The 20458-nt window shown below is 36.4% G+C and overlaps 1 protein-coding gene across 1 annotated transcript in view; it reads right to left on the bottom strand.

The window, feature by feature from the left end:
• The window catches only part of LOC133528444 (neuroendocrine convertase 2), a 140515-nt gene that overhangs the window by 13607 nt on the left and 106450 nt on the right, over window positions 1-20458 (bottom strand). The window contains exon 7 of the mRNA XM_061865834.1: window positions 8248-8423. Within this exon, the coding sequence (XP_061721818.1) occupies window positions 8248-8423 (176 nt within the window). The remainder of the gene's footprint in view (window positions 1-8247; window positions 8424-20458) is intronic.

Below are 20458 nucleotides of genomic sequence, written 5' to 3' on the forward strand. Positions count from 1 at the left end.
TACCTAAATCAAATTCATTTCAATTAATCCAGTTTTGATGATTAATTTGAAGACATGTCACATTTTTCAAGAATCTAATATGAACCTTAAATGGGAATGCAAAATTTTAAAATTTTGAGGCGTATGTGGCCGATAAATTATACTATGCCTGGAAAAAAATTAAATGAGCCCTAGTTACGAAGGGGCTAAGTAGTTAAAATAAAGTTAATTCTAACAAAAATCAGACATGTAAGCTGTAGGTACGAGTATATAATATCATACTAGCTCCTGCCCGCAGTTATTTTGACATTTATAATATTAAATGACTGTAGGCTTGGTGACGTATAGCTCCTGAGCTCAAAACAGTGGCAGAAAGAAGAACGGAATGGCGATTACTCCACCGACGGGAGCCGGGCTCTTAAAATTATGATTGATATAAAATAATAGCCTAAAATAATAACTGGTAAAGTAGGTATTCCACATATATACTTCTTGTGTACATGTACGGGAACGCTAAACGTCAAGGCAGGAAATGATGGTGCCAGTCGTGGAAATGGAGCATCGCTCGCGACAAACCAAAATAGAAAACGAACGTTCGTGAATGTTGATAGATGTAAAATTCATATTGTTACACATAAAGAATATAAGTTATAACACGTTGTACGTTGTATGACTACAATGAAATAAAGAATAAAGAATAAAAAAATTAGTGCTAACCACCAATTGCTTGTTAACCTGTTGGAAACCTATAATTGGCTCTTTGTTATTTACATACTTATATACTTGACTATTGGGCAATTAATCACGGTTGGTTCTCCGAATAATAAATAAATAAAAGTACGTGTGAGTATAGTGTGTTACATAAACAAACGGAGTTGGCAAAAAAAAAAATTAACCTAATTTAACCTATCCCTAACCTAATATATAAATTTTTTCATATGTCGTCTAAATCAAAACTTTACAATATTAGCGTTAAGTTTTGGGTTGTCGCAATAATGTTAATGATTAGAATTTAATTCAAAAGCTGAGCCCATGACGATTACGTAGTTTGTATAAATAATTTAAATGATTAATGGATAATTCTGATGATGGATAATGGCTTTTAAGTAGGGTAGGTATGTGGGAGCAGTAATAGCATCTTAAATATTGTAGCTAAGCTTGATTGTCCTTTGTTGTGGGAACTTTGTCAAGAGACAGAATCTATGTTTATTATTAAGTACTAACGTAGGCTAGGATTAATTGACATTGATTGGATCATTTGTTTGAATAAAAAATAAATAAAATAACATGATATATGTGGCATGCAACTGATATTATGTAAATAGTTTAAAATTTTCATATAACAAACTGACAGAGTATTACGAGAGCTTAAGAGTAGGTATATAAATATTAGGTAATATACATATCTCTACTAATCTAAAAATAAGAGTTTGTAATTAAATTGTTATGAGATTTTTGACAATAATAAAATAAAGTTTAATACAGTTATTGTCATAATATACATAATGAAGTTGGGTAATTTTAGTTTAGCAAAGTTCTTAAGCTGTTGATTCTAAAGTGACAAGACCGGGCAGACCACGACATTTTGCTTCGTAAAGTACTTGTCTTGCAAAGATTAAGCAACAAACTTTTTGAGATAATAAGAAATACCTAATACCTATTAGCAGGCAGGGAGTTTTTATCGCACGGTCAGACGTTAGCAATAAAGTTCAACTCATATTCATACTCATAATCATTCATTTAGTTAATTAGTGATTTAAATTTTATAATCAAGAAAAATAACCTTGGCGAGTTTATAAACAATCCACAACATTAATATTAAAAATAACAATAATAGCCGTTTTTTGTATTGATTATATTACGAAATGACAGAAAAGAATAAAATGTAGGTATATTAAAGATGGAAAAAATAATATGTATATGAATTAATAAATGCAAAAAATGGCCATTATTCTTGTTTATAATATTTATATACTTAAAGACAAAATTAAACCATCATTTATAAACTCGTCACAGTTCTTGACCTTCATTATAAAATTAAAATTAGTCAATAAAATCATGAATGAGTATGACTATGAATACGAGTTGAATTTTATTGCTAATGTCGACTCCATAGCTCGCTAACCTCTTGGCGGGCGATAAGAACTTCGATGCCTACCTATCAGACAAAAATAGACAAATATTGAATTGTAAGAAAAAAGATCACGGATCCAATATTTATCTAAAACAAAAGAAAACTACCTGCAAAAACTTTTCCCACATTTCTGTTCTCAACAAAAGAAACCTAAACGGTTGGGAAAATAAGTTCTTGGCAGGAAGAATCCATTAGGCTTAGAAAAATATCAGATTACCGTTCGATTCCCTTACCTAACCCCCGGACTCACCCCCTGCTGGCACCCCTTGGTTACCGTAGTTCACCCCTCATTGTGTACTGAAATCTTCAGGTAAGTTTTGTGAAAGGGTTAAATACTTTGTCTATGGAATTTTGGAAAGTTTATTTTATTTTATTTATTTATTATAAAAAAAAGCGGCCAAGTGCGAGTCGGACTCGCGCATGAAGGGTTCCGTACCATTTAAGACGTATTAAAAAAGACCTACTTACTAGATTTTGTTCAACATTTTACCACTTTGGAAGTGTCTCTCGCGCAAACTATTCAGTTTAGAAAAAAATTATATTAGGAACCTAAATATCATTTTTGAAGACCTATCCATAGATACCCCACACGTATGGGTTTGATGAAAAAAATTTTTTTTTAATTATATGACGTTTTAAAAAAAAACTACTTACTAGATCTCGTTCAAACCAATTTTCGTTGGAAGTTTGCATGGTAATGTATATCATATATTTTTTTTAGATTTTTCATTCTGTTATTTTAGAAGTTACGGGGGGGGGGGACACACATTTTTTCACTTTGGAAGTGTCTCTCGCGCAAACTATTCAGTTTAGAAAAAAATGATATTAGAAACCTAAATATCATTTTTGAAGACCTATCCATAGATACCCCACACGTATGGGTTTGATGAAAAAAAAATTTTTTTTTAAATTTTATGACGTATTAAAAAAAAACTACTTACTAGATCTCGTTCAAACCAATTTTCGGTGGAAGTTTGCATGACAATGTATATCATATATTTTTTTAAGTTTTTTCATTCTGTTATTTTAGAAGTTACGGGGGGGGGGGGGGGACACACATTTTACCACTTTGGAAGTGTCTCTCGCGCAAACTATTCACTTTAGAAAAAAAAAATATTAGAAACCTCAATATCATTTTTGAAGACCTATCCATAGATACCCCACACGTATGGGTTTGACGAAAAAAGATTTTTTGAGTTTCAGTTCTAAGTATGGGGAACCCCCAAAATTTATTGTTTTTTTTTCTATTTTTGTGTGAACATCTTAATGCGGTTCATAGAATACATCCACTTACTAAGTTTGAACAGTATTATAGCTCTTATAGTTTCGGAAAAAAGTGGCTGTGACAAAATCGGACAGACAGACGGACATGACGAATCTATAAGGGTTCCGTTTTTTGCCATTTGGCTACGGAACCCTAAAAAGAGAAGTTATATTCATCTTTGTTACTTATCTGCCAAACTGCATAGCAGTTTGTTGGCAGAAAGCTTATTCTACCTTCCTTCTTGACCTCTTTGACGACCGGTCTGGCCTAGTGGGTAGTGACCCTGCCTATGAAGCCGATGGTCCCGGGTTCAAATCCTGGTAAGGGCATTTATTCGTGTGATGAGCATGGATATTTGTTCCTGAGTCATGGGTGTTTTCTATGTATTTAAGTATTTATAAATATTTATATATTATATATATCGTTGTCTAAGTACCCTCAACGCAAGCCTTATTGAGCTTACTGCAGGACTTAGTCAATTTGTGTAATAATGTCCTATAATATTCTTACTCCTAGTTATAAAGTGCTAGCAAATTAGTTATCGATATTTTAAGAGTATTTTACATGAAATCAATTAATTTTAAATAGAGATTAAGGAATTCATACTTTTATTTTTGTTTTCACTTACCGAACAAAAAAAAATTCTATCTAAAAATAATAATTATGTGCATTTAACTGACAAGATCAAAGATCATATAATCACTACGTTTTAGACAAGATATTTAACACTTTCTGTCATGTCAACAATTGTTTGTCTTAAATGTCATTATGGTTCGGCGGCACGTGCAGTATCCAGTGAAGTGTCAGGTAAAAGAGGTTCTAGAAGCTGTCCAATGAGGTCCCATTTAATTATCTCATTAACAGGGTGTGTTTACGTAGCAAATATGTTTTCCAATTTTCTTCAAAAACATCATAAAACCTTTAATGTTTCCATGTTTCATATTTAACCCGGAGCCGAGTACAATCAGCTGTAAAAATATTGGTAGCTAATTTGTTAGCACCTTATACAATATCCACAACAGTATTTTTAGTTGGTATTAAGCATGTGGTAGTTATTTAGCTAGTTCATTCATCTTTATAATCTATAACCATGAGTGTGTTTGTGTACAAGCTTTTCACATTTACCGCCCACCGAACTAATCGCACATTATCTTTTATCTTTCCTCGAGAAAGTAATGAATAGGTTATTGATTGATCAATAATTTTTATGATATCGCCTACTGTGCTTTAACTAAAACCACACCATATTGACCTTTGTTCTAGCTATATGAAACACAGTAAAACATCTGTTTGTTCAAAATCCAAGTAATATTTCAAATAAAACTTCTTTTCAATAACTTTTATTAAGTAATAATTTACGTATAAATGAAAACTTTCTGGTATTAAGGATTATTAAACTAAGCTCAAACATGACGAAACTGCAAAAGTTTCATGAGCCCGATTCAGATTTAGCAATTTATTACGGTTTTGATACGACCTTGTCTTCGTCTTGGTGACTGGCGGAGGTGTGTAATGTTTAATACAATTATAATAAAACTATCGTACACTAAACTTGCCATAATGCCGTTTCATATATCATTACTTGTTAGAATATTATTATTATACGTTGATTTTGTTATATTATGATTTAATCATAACCGTTATTAATGTAATGCCTATTTTAAAATAATTTTTAACTAGTATAAAAACATATTATATCATGGCTTATATTTTAATGTAACGTAATATTTTAAACCATCAAAAACATATTTTTTATGCGGGGTTGCAGTTCTGACCTAACCCACTTTTTGCTTCACATTCATTTGAGTTAGGTCATAGTTCTAACATAGCCCACGGTCGCGTCATAACCAGCTCAATACCAAAACAAATTGTTAAAACTTAATCGGGCTCCTTATTAACGACGGATCTCCAAAAACAACCATGACTGACGAGACACAAAAATAAAACTCTTCACGTGTTACTACTTTATTTTCTGACGTTATGACTCATCAGGAGCAGGTTTCGCAGCCTACTTAATTAATCAAAATTCTAATTACGTTAACTACTTAAGTAATTAGATTCTGTATTTACGTGCCTAAGGCGAAGGATTACGCCTGCTGTGCGACAGATGGAAATGATTTATTTACTAACGTTGGACAATAGAATTAGATGAGTAAGTTCGTGAATAAAATAAGATTGTTGCATTTGCAAACCTTATTTAAAATAACCTTCATCTAGCAAATTCCGACAGCAGGAATGCGTTATTGAAAATTTATTCATTGATAGAAAGTTAAAATTCCAACATTTCAAAATGGAAAGGATAAAGTAACAATTGCATAAATGTACAGTACCGATACTTAACTAATATTAAAACTCAACTATAAGCTAGTAGTATGGCACGAAATGAGAACTCGCGGGCATTTAATTTACAACGCGTTTTAATAAAAAACCTTATGATCGGGACAAAATGAAGAAATTCAAGATGGCGGTCATTATTCACAATTTTTACTTTGGATTCCTATTAAGGAGTATTGCGAATCCTCTGATAACAATTATTAACGTGATCATACCCAAAATAATTAAAGATGGCGGCCTTTTTTACAATTTTAAGAGCAAATTCATATTAAGGAGCCTTTCGAATATTCAGAAATCAATTTTCATCATGATCAAAATGAAGAAATTAAAGATGGCGGCTGTTCGTTCCAATTTTGCGGATTCATATTAAGCGGCCTTTCAGATCATCAGTTAAAATTTTTTGTCATAACTAGACCAAAGAATTAAAAAAAGGATAAAGTCCAAGTGGGCATATTTTGTACATTATTATTAAGCCCCGTTTTGTGTTAAAATTCCCTCCGCACACACTCAGGTCAAGATTTTCAACTCAATGAAACCAGTGATACATACTAATATTTTATATGCCTCACAACAGTCCACCTACTCTACCTATGTACAGTCAGATGCAGAGGGAGGTGACCCCCTCTGCTTAGACTGATTGTATGTCACCTTTCTCTGCATCTGACTGTACATACCTACACTATGGCCAGTGTACTTTCTAGTAAAGGAGTTGACCTGTATAGCAAGAACCCCCACAAATAGCTTTTGGGCCGTTTAGCCTAGAAGGCTCAAAAGCTATTTATTTATTTGTAAGCTACCCAGATGACTACCTAAAGGTTATGGGTTACATTGGTATGGGTTACAGTTGTCATCTGTCACGTGTAGCGAATAGAGGTAAAGCCATTTTCTATTATTACAAACTCTATAATATACCTAATAGGTACAGTCGCCATCAAGTATATCGAAGCGGCCGAAGTGTTCAAAAATATCTGAGCACGCACTCTAACGCGTTGACAATAGAACCGTGTTGACCGCTCCGATATATCTGATAGCGACTGTACATGAAGCTGCTGAGATAACTGACCCCTTGCATAGAAACTTGTTTGCAGGGGGTCCGTTATTTCTGCAGCTTACTGTACATTGAAGTGATTGTTTTAGGGCTCCTATACACGATGGCCCATCGTACGCCAGTCTAAGGGACGCAGCTATGCAGTGGAATGAGATAGCAATATCACTTGCTTCCCTCTAACGCATAAATCCGTCCTTTGGACTGGCATACGCTGGGCCATCGTGTAGAGGAGCAATTAGGTAGATATTTACTGATACGTCGGACCGTCCGTAGGTACATCGTGTGGGAGTCGTTAAATATTCAGAATATTTGAAATCTACGCCCAACAGGCTTCATTAACGAAAATTACAGCACCTAATTAAGTTAAGGACAAATTCCTGAAACTTTTCTGAAGATATTGAATACTTGAGTTTTGTAATATTTTAATTAATGATTACAGCAAATTGTTGGCGTTCAGTTGGTAGTCGAGTAATAATTAACTCTCTTAAACAAGAGTTTTTTAATATTCAAACTAAATACCCATTAAAATACCGAAAGAAACACTGCACGAAGATAGAATGTTCATCAGCTCGAACCTATATTAAATGCAAATTTCACGGAGCGAGCAACGTGTGAGAATTTTAACCATTTTACCTTCAGAAGATGCTGAAGTGACTAAAGAAAACATGAATAATTACATTAGTGAAGCCTACAAAGTATTACTTTCAGTATACTTTGTGTCGAACTTAGAAGAGTGCGCGTCTCTGAACAAACAAGAACGTGTTAGTTTGTTCAATAAAGTGAGCGCTCAATTTTTCAATTATACATCGAGTTAAGTGTCTTGTTTCAGTTTCTTTTACACCTTACTCAAGTGTTTCTTCTGGAAATTAAACAGGGCTAACATGGATAACGAACGTTTATAAAAGACTAACATATACTTTGGCAAAGTTTGCTTTATTTTGTTTTCTCTAAATCCTCTTAAACAAGGGAAAAATCATCATGAAGTTTTTTTTTACTTAACATTACCTATATGTAAATACATCCAAGATCCAGCAGATCAAAAAACAGTAAATTAATTCTGTAAATAAACAGGTTTTATGCAGCGATGTTACGAATGTTAACTGTGCATAACTGTCTTTATCATCAGATGATGGAACTCTGATACAATCGAATTTACATAAGTCGTTAGTTAGGCCTCAAGACACGATGTACGAATTTTGTTGGCACAAAGAATTTGTCTTGTTATTTATACGCTTGGCAGGAGAAACTATAGGTTTGTTCGGGCTAAAGGGGCCCGAACAAACCTATAGTAAGAAACCTATAGGTGACTATGAACCATATTTGATTAGCGATAAGATATGTTTAAGTATAGTACTGATTTGCAAGATAAACAGTGCTTGGCAGGATAAGGTCAAGGAAGCTATGGATGAATATAAGTCCAAATGGCCAGAACGATACGAAGATGAATTAATTACTCAACCGGTACTTAACTTATTAGATTAAGCTTACCTCATTGACTCCCCTGACGATGGCTCTCATAGTGGCATTCCTAGGGCCGTCGACGGTGCGTCCGTCGTCCGTGGGGCCCCACGACGCACTGTAGATGTGGATCTTGTGGGGCTCGTGTCCCATCGAGTTGGCCTCTATGAGGTCCGTCATGTAAGGCTGGTCGAGCATCCGGATTCCTGTCGAAGAAAAATAATATTAGATCAAAGGTTAACAAAATAGATGGTATACATTATAACTTTGATTAACAATGGAATGTCACCATTCACGTGAGCATATTTTGGCCTTTAACTCATATTATCGCTACTTTGGAAAATCGCATATTCCTGCTCAAGGATTAGATGCGAGTAAAATTTGTAGTTACGGTATTTATTATTTTGGACACCATTTTCTTTTGGATGGTCAGTACAAGATATAAAATTTCCCAATATAGACGATATATACGGCGATTTATATGAGCGTTCACGTAGAAACCATTTCACGTATCATTCGGCTGGCAACTTCTTCTTCCTCGCGTTGTCCCGGCATTTTGCTACGGCTCATGGGAGCCTGGGGTCCGCTTGACAACTAAACGACTCTACTGGCAACGAGAAGTAAAATTCAGTTATATTGTATTTCCTGAAATATCTAGTTAATAACCAGTGATCATCATCACGAAAAACAGGCGCAATTTATGACGTCGAGTTGCGGAAACCAGGCCCGCGTTTATCTCTAACCTATAACCTAGTGAGCATTAATACCCGTAATTTCCACAAGTTAATTGCCAGAAGATGCATGCTCCAGTTCCAGTATACTTGACCTTATAAATATGGAAGGTAGGGGTAAGGAATGCAATCTCCATGTACCAAAAAGTGTCCGTCAAAAAATCTGAAATAGGTGGCGCTACAATATCTATTTAAAACATTTGAAAAAAAATTATAGACAGCGCATTTCACTCCGTCAATAACGCCTAGGTTCTTAGCTACTCTAGCGCTAATCTGGAGAGTTTTGGAACTGTTATTAACTTAAGCTGACAGCTGCTGTCAGCTATAAATTTTACAGCTGACAGCTGGACACATTTACAACAGTTCTGCCTATGGAGATTGTATTTCTTACAGAGGTAGCCTTATGAGTATGGAAGGTAGAGACCTTCCATACTCATAAGGCTACCATACAAAAAATGCCATTAGATTAGAAAGCGAAATCAATAGAGAAAGAAACATGGTTAAATTGCTTTGTTTTGTTTTGATATCGAACGAGACAAAAAAATGCAACGCTGTTTATATTTGAAAATGGTTTAATTTACCTTGAATTAATTACGTATTACTACGTGTACTACGATTACGAGTAAGACCGTGGCGTGGGCCTTATGAGGCTACTCGTACTCGAAATAGTCCGCCGAGCTACAAAGGCGAATGCGCTAATATCTGTTATCTACACCTACACCACCTTTTTTCAATATAAAGTTCAAGTCTGTTTTCACTATTAATTTATTTCTAAGCTAAATACGGTACCTACAGTCCACAGTCAACAGGTTTGTTAAAATAATTCTGAAGAAAATAAATAGCTAGAAGAGGAATTGAGTAGGGTAAATCGTCGCTTGCTGGCCACCTTCTAATAACTGAACACCTAATACTAAAATGGCTAAAATAAGAATTTTATTTATTTTATTCACACAAATTAAGTAAACCAAACAATTAGCTCTGAAAATTTACTTGGATTAATATGAAACGTAATATTTTTAGCATTAGGTGTCCAGTTATTGGAAGGTGGCCAATAATAGACTATTTACCCTAATATAAAAGGCCGTTCTTCAGTATATATACCATGAGCCATTGCGAAACATGTAACCACCACAAAATTTCAATCCTCAATCCGCACAAAGCAATCTGCCGGGGCGCCATAACCGTCACAAATAGCTATGTCGGGCCAAATAGCTATTTGAAACATCCCTTTAAATTGCACACAGCGCGCGCCGCAAAGCCTTCGATCACACTCAAATTACCAATTCAATTTCCTCGCAACACGCCGCTGACATTTGCTTAGGCGACAAACACTTGAACCGATATAATGCAGCCTTTGTATTACTGTAGCCTAACATAGAGGCGCGTGAAAAGCGCTGTTGCGTACTGACCTAATTCGAAACATGACTGTTTTTTTCATGTGTCAACCGAGCCTTTCGGTCCGATTCGAACTTTAAGATACGTCAAACATTGGCTAAAGATACGATATGGACAAACAAAAACGTCAATTTTGACACTGACATATCCAATCTATATAGTATCTTTAGGATTTTTTTGTCGTAGGTCAGAGAAAAAGTTCTCGTTGGAAGTTTGGTGACAGAAGTCGACGATTAATATTTCTTCTGTTATTGACACGCGATCTACATTTTAACGTCATTTTCTTGTGCGAATAAATTAAATAATCGATAGCTAGGTGTCCCTCTCGTCAGCTGTCAAAGTTGCGAAGTTACTTAGCTCAGGGGGCCTACGCTACCGCGAAAATCTAAGTTCGGCAATTGCGGGCATTTTTGTCTGTCACTCTAATTACGTCTTAGTGATAGTAAAAGAGAAAGATCCCTGCAATTTGCGAATTTCGGTTTTCGCGGTAGGCCCCTGGTGTAAAGTCTGCCTTATTGTGTTTCAACTGAGCATTCCACTCGCTCGATCTCGGTAAACGATTGGATTAACACTCCAGGGTAAAAGGTCGCGCGAGAATGATGTATTAGGAGATGAGAATGTGTCAAAATATTTTGGAGTATTTTGCCTTCATTATACCTGCAATCTTTGAGGCACTTGGGGATTTCTACGGACAGATGATAATCACAACTTGTTATCTAACTTTGGTAAAACCTGTACGGTTTTTGAAAAATAATTTTTAATTCCTACCTTTTTGAGGTGAAAAGGTGAGGTAGTTTAGTTCATTTGTAGAAATGAAACTAAACTACATTCTCAAAAAAGTAATATTTTTGTAAACATAGCTGGAAAAACCTCCGTTAAGTATTAGACTAGATCAAAGATACATTAATTGAGTAAAATTCTGTAAAGAGCATCAACTTAGATCCAAAAAATAATTGCCCGCCACCTGAATTATCATTTGGAACTATAGGAACTTAGTTCGACGCACATTACAGAAGGCCTTGTTTGGACTCGAGTAACTTGTGAAATGTTTTCACTAGGGCTATTATTTTGATATCAACTTTTAGCTAATATCCTGTACTATCATTTAATAAAAAGTACAGGTCAAAGACCTCATTCTCGAAAAAAAAAATGTCAAGAATAAGTGAATTTTTGAAGACAATTTTTATCTTTGTTATTGATTCTCGAGTAATCTTTAACATTTATGCTTGAAATTTATGCCCTAATTTATAAGCTATCGAATGTTTTGCATTTTTAAAATGGTTGAGAAAAAACATATGTATGGGGGGGTGATTCGTCATAAAAGGGTGTAGCAGGATAGCCTAGGAAAAACTGCCCCCAGCGATTTTGGGCCGAAACTGTAATCAAACGATGCCTTTTGGGGAGGTTATACTCTGCACAAAGTTTCATCCCTCTGTTACCCCCTGGGGGTGAAAAACACCCGATTAACCCCAAAACTGTTTTAATTATTTTTTCCTAAACTATGAAAGTGACGAATTTCAAATTTCGTACAAATATTAATAAGACTAAAAGCTATGTGCTAAAAAAATATTAACCCCCTAACCATTGAAATTCTTGTAAAAAAACAAAAATAAAAAAAGAATCAACCTGTATATCAAGTTTGGCTCATGGTACCACACCATTTTTTTTTTCAAAAATGAACCAGTTTATATTCTACATGATACAAAAGTTTCATGGACCTACTCCAGAAGGAACATTGCGAAATTAATATGTATTGGCTCTTTGGTGCGTACTATTCATTGAACTCCCACTAAGAGCCTTGCATTATTAATAAACAATGGCTTGCGATCGGACCGCTGGCGCTGCTCGTGCCCGATTTGAAAAAGGTGGGGATAAAGAAGTATGAATCAAACTCATTTGTACATGGATCTCAAGTTTGGCTCATGGTACACACACCATTTTTTTTTTCAAAAATGTACCAATTTATATTCTATATTATATAAAAGTTTCATGGACCTACTCCAGAAGGAACATTGCGAAATTAAAATAAACGTACTATTTCGTAGCTACTAATCATTATACTCGTATCATGCTTAATACGCAACGTCTCGGACCCGAAAACAAATTAATTAAATTCGTCACTTTCATAGTTTAGGAAAAAATAATTAAAACAGTTTTGGGGTTAATCGGGTGTTTTTCACCCCCAGGAGGTAACAGAGGGATGAAACTTTGTGCAGAGTATAACCTCCCCAAAAGGCATCGTTTGATTACAGTTTCGGCCCAAAATCGCTGGGGGCAGTTTTTCCTAGGCTATCCTGCTACACCCTTTATCGTACTATACCTACGTGGTGTTACAGAGAACAAAAATTGTTTATAACATCTGTATTCATTACCTGTAATGCACAATACATAAATAAATGATTCTAAATGAAGTGGTTGACGGCTCCACTATACGTGTACAAACACATTGTATATTTAATAACGATTCATGTTTCTTAATTTTGTTCAGTAACTTGTAACTTCTCACCTACTAAAATCCCTATAAATTTATTAGAAAAGTCAGTGTCATCTTTACCAAGCTAAACGCACCGTATCCGCGGGCAAATTAAAATAGTCCTTTAATAAATGTTCCGTGAACCAAGTTTGCTACGGAACACGAACTCCGACCGGCAACAAGTACCCTCTGACATTTTGGATAACTAAACAAACAGCCTGAATGGAACTTTATCAGCGGTTATCGCGTTCAATCGAACCCATCTATCTAAATCAACGCGACGCCTCTATTCTACTATTTATCCTGTCGCCATTTAAAGGTCAGGCAAAACAAGTAACTGGTTGCCTAGCGGTAAGAGCGACTTGCAATCCGGAGGTCGTAGGTTCAAACCCCGGCTCGTAGCAATGAGTTTTTCGGAACTTATGTACGAAATACCATTTGATACAGTCGCTTTACAGTGAGGGAAAACATCGTGAGGAAACCGGACTAATTTCAATAAGGCCTAGTTTACCCTCTGCGTTGGAAGGTCAGATGGCAGTCGCTTTCGTAAAAACTAGTTGCGAAGCGGACCCCAGACTTCCAAGAGCCGTGGTAAAATGCCGGGACAACGCGAGAAATAAATAATTTAAAGGTCAGACAATATGAAATGAAATACAAATAATTACTAAAGGAAATTGTCAAATGTCAAATCGTACTAAGTTGGCAGCGATTTCATTAGCTCAGCCTGTGCAAGTGTTAAGTAAACATCATAATTTCATAGATGTTTGACGCTATCTGGGCTATCAAGATCGCTGTCAACTCATCTTGGTCTGACTCTAGGACTCTTATGCAAAACGCGGCAAACGTGGACGAATGAGGTTGTTGTGTAATTCTGTATGGATATCCTAATAAAAGATAGCAGCGGCACCTATAAATATTAATATAGACACTCTTTAGTTGTACTCTTTAGATAATTTTTGAACTGTGTAGGTATTTCGAATATGGAATAAGTTAAAATTATAATTGCTTTTGATATCCCTTAACATGGTTTAATTATAGAGGTGAAATATAAACGTAAGATGCCACTACTCTAAAATGTAATGAAATCTGAGAAGTGTTCATCAAAACCAGTTAATAATATCATATTACAAATATTACACAGAAGCTGCCTCTATAGAAGGCGTCGACAAAGTTGTGACCCAGTCTAAAGTAGAATGTAGATATGTACCTAACTGTCAAAGTTCACACGATGTGGGTATCAACTTGCAAATATATACAACTTTGTGAATAAGATCTTGAATCTAAGTCAGGCGGATTTCACCGCGCCGCTAAAATGTACATATGCAGCCCTCACCAGTTCTGAGTGCATAGACAAGGTGCAACTGTCTCTGTCGCACTAATAAGAAAGAGTGATAGAGGGAGATATCTACTACGCTACGTAGCGTGAACGATTGGCATCTTGTCTACGCACCCTGGTGACTAGCAATGATTAATGCGCACTACTACGGAACTTATAATTTTTATATACTTGGCCAAATTTGATAGATTTTTTATTAGGTAAATTACCTTATGTATTTCATATTTCCTGCAGTAATGCAGTCGACTACAGCAGTATTGCAGCATAACAATAATGTCAAAATCGATGTTGCTGTCCAGATTTTTGAACTTTGCGGCATTAATGCGGCCGACAGTATTGTCGTGCTGCAGTACTGCTGCAATCAAATACATGATTACTACAAGAAATTTCAAAATCTGTTAAACTGGTACGATAATCTTATAAGTGACGGTAGTCGCTTCGGACGGTGCCAAACCTAGCGGTATCCACGCCCAAATCACGCCTTTCGAAAGAGCTCGGTCCAAACAGCAACGTTCGATATACAAAAACAGGGGTTTCGTTATACAGTGTACCTTCGTACGTACTATTATTTTATTCTGTCTAAGTTTTAAGCTACACACGCGTAAACACGTATTCTATTCTGAGATATACTTGTTTTCGGCTAGATTCATGAGCTTAGCGAGATAAATGGTCCGTCAAGGGGTCAAACGGATTATGTTCCTACGGAGAAGGTTAATGTCCTCATTTATTAGAAGTATTGGAAAAATAATCCAGCAATTAGAAGATATCCCACGCCAATTAAGTCAATGAAATTAGGCTGAGCTATATTATTATGATTTGATTACCGGCCGGTTGAGGAATACCAAAAAATAGTACATTATTGTCGAGGCTCAGAAGTAGCTACTTGCTGGTTGAGGATTCGTAAATTCATTTAAGCGGACGACTTTGGGAGTCCGTTTAATTGAATCCGAAGTAGGGTGTGCAATCTCGGTATTCCGAGATCTTGCACCTTTCGTGCAAGATTAATCTTACACGTTAAATTGTGCGCGATCTCGCAAGATTTGCAAGCTTGTGCAGCTATACATTCCATGATTTCCATGACTTAATTTTCCTTATACAAAACCTGTATCCCTACGGCACTTCGAGGGTAAGAGCTAAAGACACCGAATCAGGGCCACTGTCAGTCCAATCGTGGAGTCAGATAGGTATGTATTCTCTCGCAATCCCATAGGCGGACACATCATGGGTCTTGGGGGATTGGAATGGAGGCAAACGGATAGGCGAGCTTCTCATCAATAATCTACGCTTTCCAGATGAACCTACTAATAGGCACAAACTAATCTTAACTTTATTAAATTATAGAACGGAACTTAATCGCGTATTAATCGCCTCCGAGACCACGGAGACAACACCGTCCTCGAAACGTCGGAAGTAAATTTAGAACTTCATCTTAGCTTGTCGTGCTTCTGCAGAGGGTTCGAAAAAAGAGCGCGTAATACGGTCTCCTTATTAATAAATCCACGACCTAGCTGATGTTTGTGCAAAGGACAGACCCGTTAAACTGAACTGGAAAACTATCAGATCTGGATACCGTACAGGACTTCATTTACCTCGGATCGCTGATTGTGATTACCGCGGACGACGACTGTGACCGGGAGGTGATCAGAAAAGCTCAACTCGCAAAAGCCGCAGTAAAGTTAGAGAAGATCTGGCGAAACAGAGGAAACAACCAAAGCAACCGAAACCAAGCTAATGCGCGCCCTTTTCTATATTCTTGTATGGTTCGGAAACCTGAACTCTGAAAGCGATTACTAGGAGTAGAATTGACGCATTTGAGATGTGGTTTTGGTGCAAGATGTTAGGGATTCTATGAACGCGCGCAGCACTAATGCGTTAATCCTGACTAATTTAAAAGTCTAGTGCCACTTATCAACCATATTACACAATGTGAAATTTAACTACCAGCCATACTCTGCATAGTGACTTTATAGATCATACTGAACAACTTTAACTATATGACCAATGCCGATCTCGCGAAAAAAAAAATATGTTGTGTTTCATACATTCCAAATTGGGACAGCCCATTTTTTTTTTTTCGCAATTTCAGCATTGGTCCTATAGTAAAAGTTGTTCAATATGACCTACAAAGTCACTATGCAGAGTATGGCTGGCGGATAAAATTTCACCCTGTGCGTAATATGCATTATTTCGTCTCTGAAACAATACTTAACTCAGTTTTAATAGAATATTAAAAATACATTTAGTAGGTATATGTAGATTTGCGAATCTTGCAAGATTGGATCTCTTAAATCTTGCAAATACCGGAATCAATGATTCAGCTGCAAGATTGCACTCCCTAATCCGAAGCCATCAAGTAAAGTAGCCTTCCAGCCGAGTTATATATAGTGCTTTTCTCAAAAATGGTGCAAGAAATATAAATATAATAGAAATATTTTACAGTAGCAATTTTATTTTCACATTAAAAAGTAAAAACAGTTGAAAAGATGTCGCCTTTTTTTTGGTTAAAAAATAGAAGAGTATTTTCTGCCGAAAGTACCCAACATTAGAATAATAAGTACAGGCCGCGTAGCCAACGTTACAATCGTTAACGCTCCGTAGTGCAGCGTAGTCATCTCTCTCTATCACTCTTCCATATTAGTGCGACTGTGACAGTTGACTTTCGTTCGCCACGGAGCGTGAACGATATGCACGTTGGCTACGCGGGCTGATCACCTGTTTGGGTATTTAATGTACTATGCCTTCATTTGATATGGCCATTTCAACTTTTGAAAAGTTTTGGAACTTGACAAATATTGGAATTTGTATGGAATACCTATTGCTGCCACGAAATCGAGACTTATGTGTTTTAAACTTTTAAATATGGGACGTCACTTATCTCTGCATCTGACTGTTCTTAGTCCATATATAAAGTCCATAATTAGGAGCTTTATTTTCGTTGATATGGTTGTAAGTGTTTCAACAGTAAATAGGTAAGTAAGACGCTATTTTTATCTAAGAAAATGCGAATTCTCGAGGGATAGGTACTTCCTTCTTTACGAAGCGGAAGATTTGTTTCGTAACGACAATCCTGACGTCAGTAACAGAAAAAAGCGTAGTCCCAGAATTGTAATTCAATCTCGTTCAAATCGTAACGAACCTTAATAATAGAGCGAATTAATTAAATAATGCAGAGGACTTCAGAAATCGAATAATTCGTTGTTGTCGGTAGGTATGATTGAAAATTAGTGAATATCAAATTTAAAACCCTAACCAGTGCCTATTTCACTAACTTCACGATAAAATTGTCACCTAACAGTAACCATTTCCTGAGGGCATATCGCGATAATTGAAATTTCTTTACCTGTCTCTCTATCGCTCTTACATATTCGTGTGATAGAGGCAGATATTAACTAAATATCGATTTTCGTTTTTCGCGGTACGCCATCTGTACATTTCTGGGTTGGTAGGTAACGATAGTACCTGACATGTTTACTTGTTGGACTAGCAATTTACAATAGTATGTATGTACTTGACTTGGTACATACTAGTTATGTACAGAATGTAGCATTAGTTTATGAGACTGCTAGTTTATTTATTTAGTATAAATTTTATTTTGACACTTGGAGAGACTTTACACCTCCAAATTTTATTAGTATTAGTACTCTGACATTGGGGACCTTTTACATCTCCAGATTTAATGTGTTTTTAGAGACTATACATCTCTATTGTATTGTAGTAATTATTTATTTTAAGATTATTATAATGTAATGTTTACCCAGGTATTGGCTGTTGTATTTATAAAATGTTGTTATGTATTTTTCATGTCACTATATGATGTTACTATAAATGTTGTATTGACTTGTAAAAGAGCCCTTGAGGCCTACTTGCAGAATAAATTTTTGAATTTTAAAGCGAAGCGTGCGAATTGAAGCGTGGTGAAACCTAGGTAGGGCCTGTTAGTGACATCAAAGGCAATATTTTCCAGACCGTCGTTCTCGCTCTAGGCACGTATCATATACCCAGTATCATGCTTGGTGATGATACTCTTGAAGTGGTCGAGAACTTTTGTTATCTTGGATCGACTACCACCAGCAAGTTGTGCAATGATCGAGAGATTGATACACGGATAGGTAGAGCTGCGGCCAACTTTGGAGAGCTTCAGGCTCGAGTCTGGAATAACAACAAGCTGAAACTCTCTACCAATATTCTTGTTTACAAAACATGCGTCCTAAGCATCCTCCTGTACGCATCTGAAACGTGGACCACCTAATCCAAACAAGAGCGTCGCTTAAATGCCTTCCACATGCGCTGCCTACGTACGATTCTCGGAGTCACTTGGAAGGATCGTATGACAAACGGAAGGATTCTCGACCTTGTCGACTGTTGCAGCATCACTGCCACTCTAAAACAGCGAAGGTTGCGGTGACTAGGCCATGTTCTACGTATGGATCCAGATAGACTTCCCCGGGCAGTGATGTTGAGTGAAATTGCATACGCCAAAAGACCAGTCGGACGCCCAAAGCTTCGCTTTAAGGATTCCTGCAAGCGGGACATGTTGTCCTTCGGTATCGACCCGAACACCTGGGAAACGGAAACCCTTAAAAGAGGGGAATGGCGTAACCTTCTACATGACGGCATAGCGAAGCATGATGAAGTCTGGCTCGATGATTTAAAGCAGAAAAGACTTCGGACTGCACAGGAACCATCAACAGATTCGCGCTTCACCTGCGATCTTTGTGGCAGAAAGTGCCGTGCTGCGATTGGGCTTTACAGTCACAGGAAAAGATGTGCCGCACCTCCGATCTCCGACGGCGCACGGACCTCTTCTTCTTCTTCTTAATAACCTGTCGCTGCAACAATCATCTGTCAAGATGCTGTGACCAATGATGACATGTATTCGTTGATGTACTATTAACTATACAACTTTGAAGGCAAACATTTCTATACCGAATATGTATACAAATTATTGCCTCTGACGTTGTATAGTTCAATCAACGAAGTTACATAAGAGTAATAGAGTACCTTAGCATTTTTGGTAACTTATCGACGTTTCGAAAAAAAATCCTATATTCACTTGATCGAAACCGATTAGCAATTTTTTATAAGCCATATGTTTTGTTTTAGGTACCTGGTAAATATATTTGGAATACCGATGATTTATTTTAACAAAATGCCATTCAAGCGAAATATATAGGTATATAAGAACCATTTCTAATAATAACATCTAACAACCGAAATTAGATTTATCATAGTTTATTTTTAGTGTGTAGCCACGGTGTGTACAAAAACTTTCAGGCCAGAAAGGACTCGAAATGGATAGGTTAAAAGACTCGCTTTAGTCACTAAATACTATTTAACTAAAACGCTACATAAACTTTTACAGTGGAAAAGCCGAAAATTAAATAAAGGGGGACGTAGGGCTAAGCCCCCTACCTAAAACGAAATAAGCCTGGAAAATGTAAGCCATGTCTATTCGGCCAAAAATATAAAGGTCAACAAAAAAGTTAATAGTCGGAATTAAGGTTTTCGAAGATGACCAGCATATTTATTTAACATGGAGAACGCCGTGGAAAGCTGAAGTGGGTACTTCAGATACGATGAACGCGAAGTAGGTACTTTAATGGCAAAACTTTTTTCATTTCCACGTAACCACATAAGGCAAACAAGAAAAAGGACAAACACAAAAGCTCTCTCAACAGCAAAATGAGAATTCTTAAAAGAATATTTCCTTGCATGATAATTATGTATGCCGATGGAAAGTTTTAAACGTTGCGAAATTGGTCACATGAAGATGATTTTCATTTTTTACACGGGAACGAAATTTTCCGTTTCTTTTATTCATTGTAAATTTGTGAGAACATTTTTAACTTTTTGGAGGCGTTCCACACCTTGCCAAAATCCAACCGTCTGTACCAAAATAATTCCACTATTGCGGGTTTTGAGTAGTAATATGGGTAGTATTTCTTCATCTTCTTCATTCGATCCCTCAATACTGAGGATCGTAACGTTCGTCGTTCCTCAATAGGCGTATTTCTACTAATTAACAATGCACTCTAGATAGGTACCTAGGCAATAAGCTCGCTTAAAAAATATAATAAATGATAACTCTCCAAACGAATATGAAGTAAAACTTCTGAAAAAGCTCCTAAACTGGAATCTCATCTAAAAATATGGCCGATTCCAACAAAGAGTCGTAACGTTCGGTGACGCGGGCCGAGACCAAACGTGCCAATCATACGGGCCAGCGGAGCGAGGGTAATGTGTGGTAATCTGGCCCCAATCACCGGGGAATAAGGGCCAATTTCGAGTCAGCAGACCAGATTCAGG

This window comes from Cydia pomonella, chromosome 19, assembly GCF_033807575.1.
Source record: "Cydia pomonella isolate Wapato2018A chromosome 19, ilCydPomo1, whole genome shotgun sequence".
Classification (NCBI taxonomy): domain Eukaryota; kingdom Metazoa; phylum Arthropoda; class Insecta; order Lepidoptera; family Tortricidae; genus Cydia; species Cydia pomonella.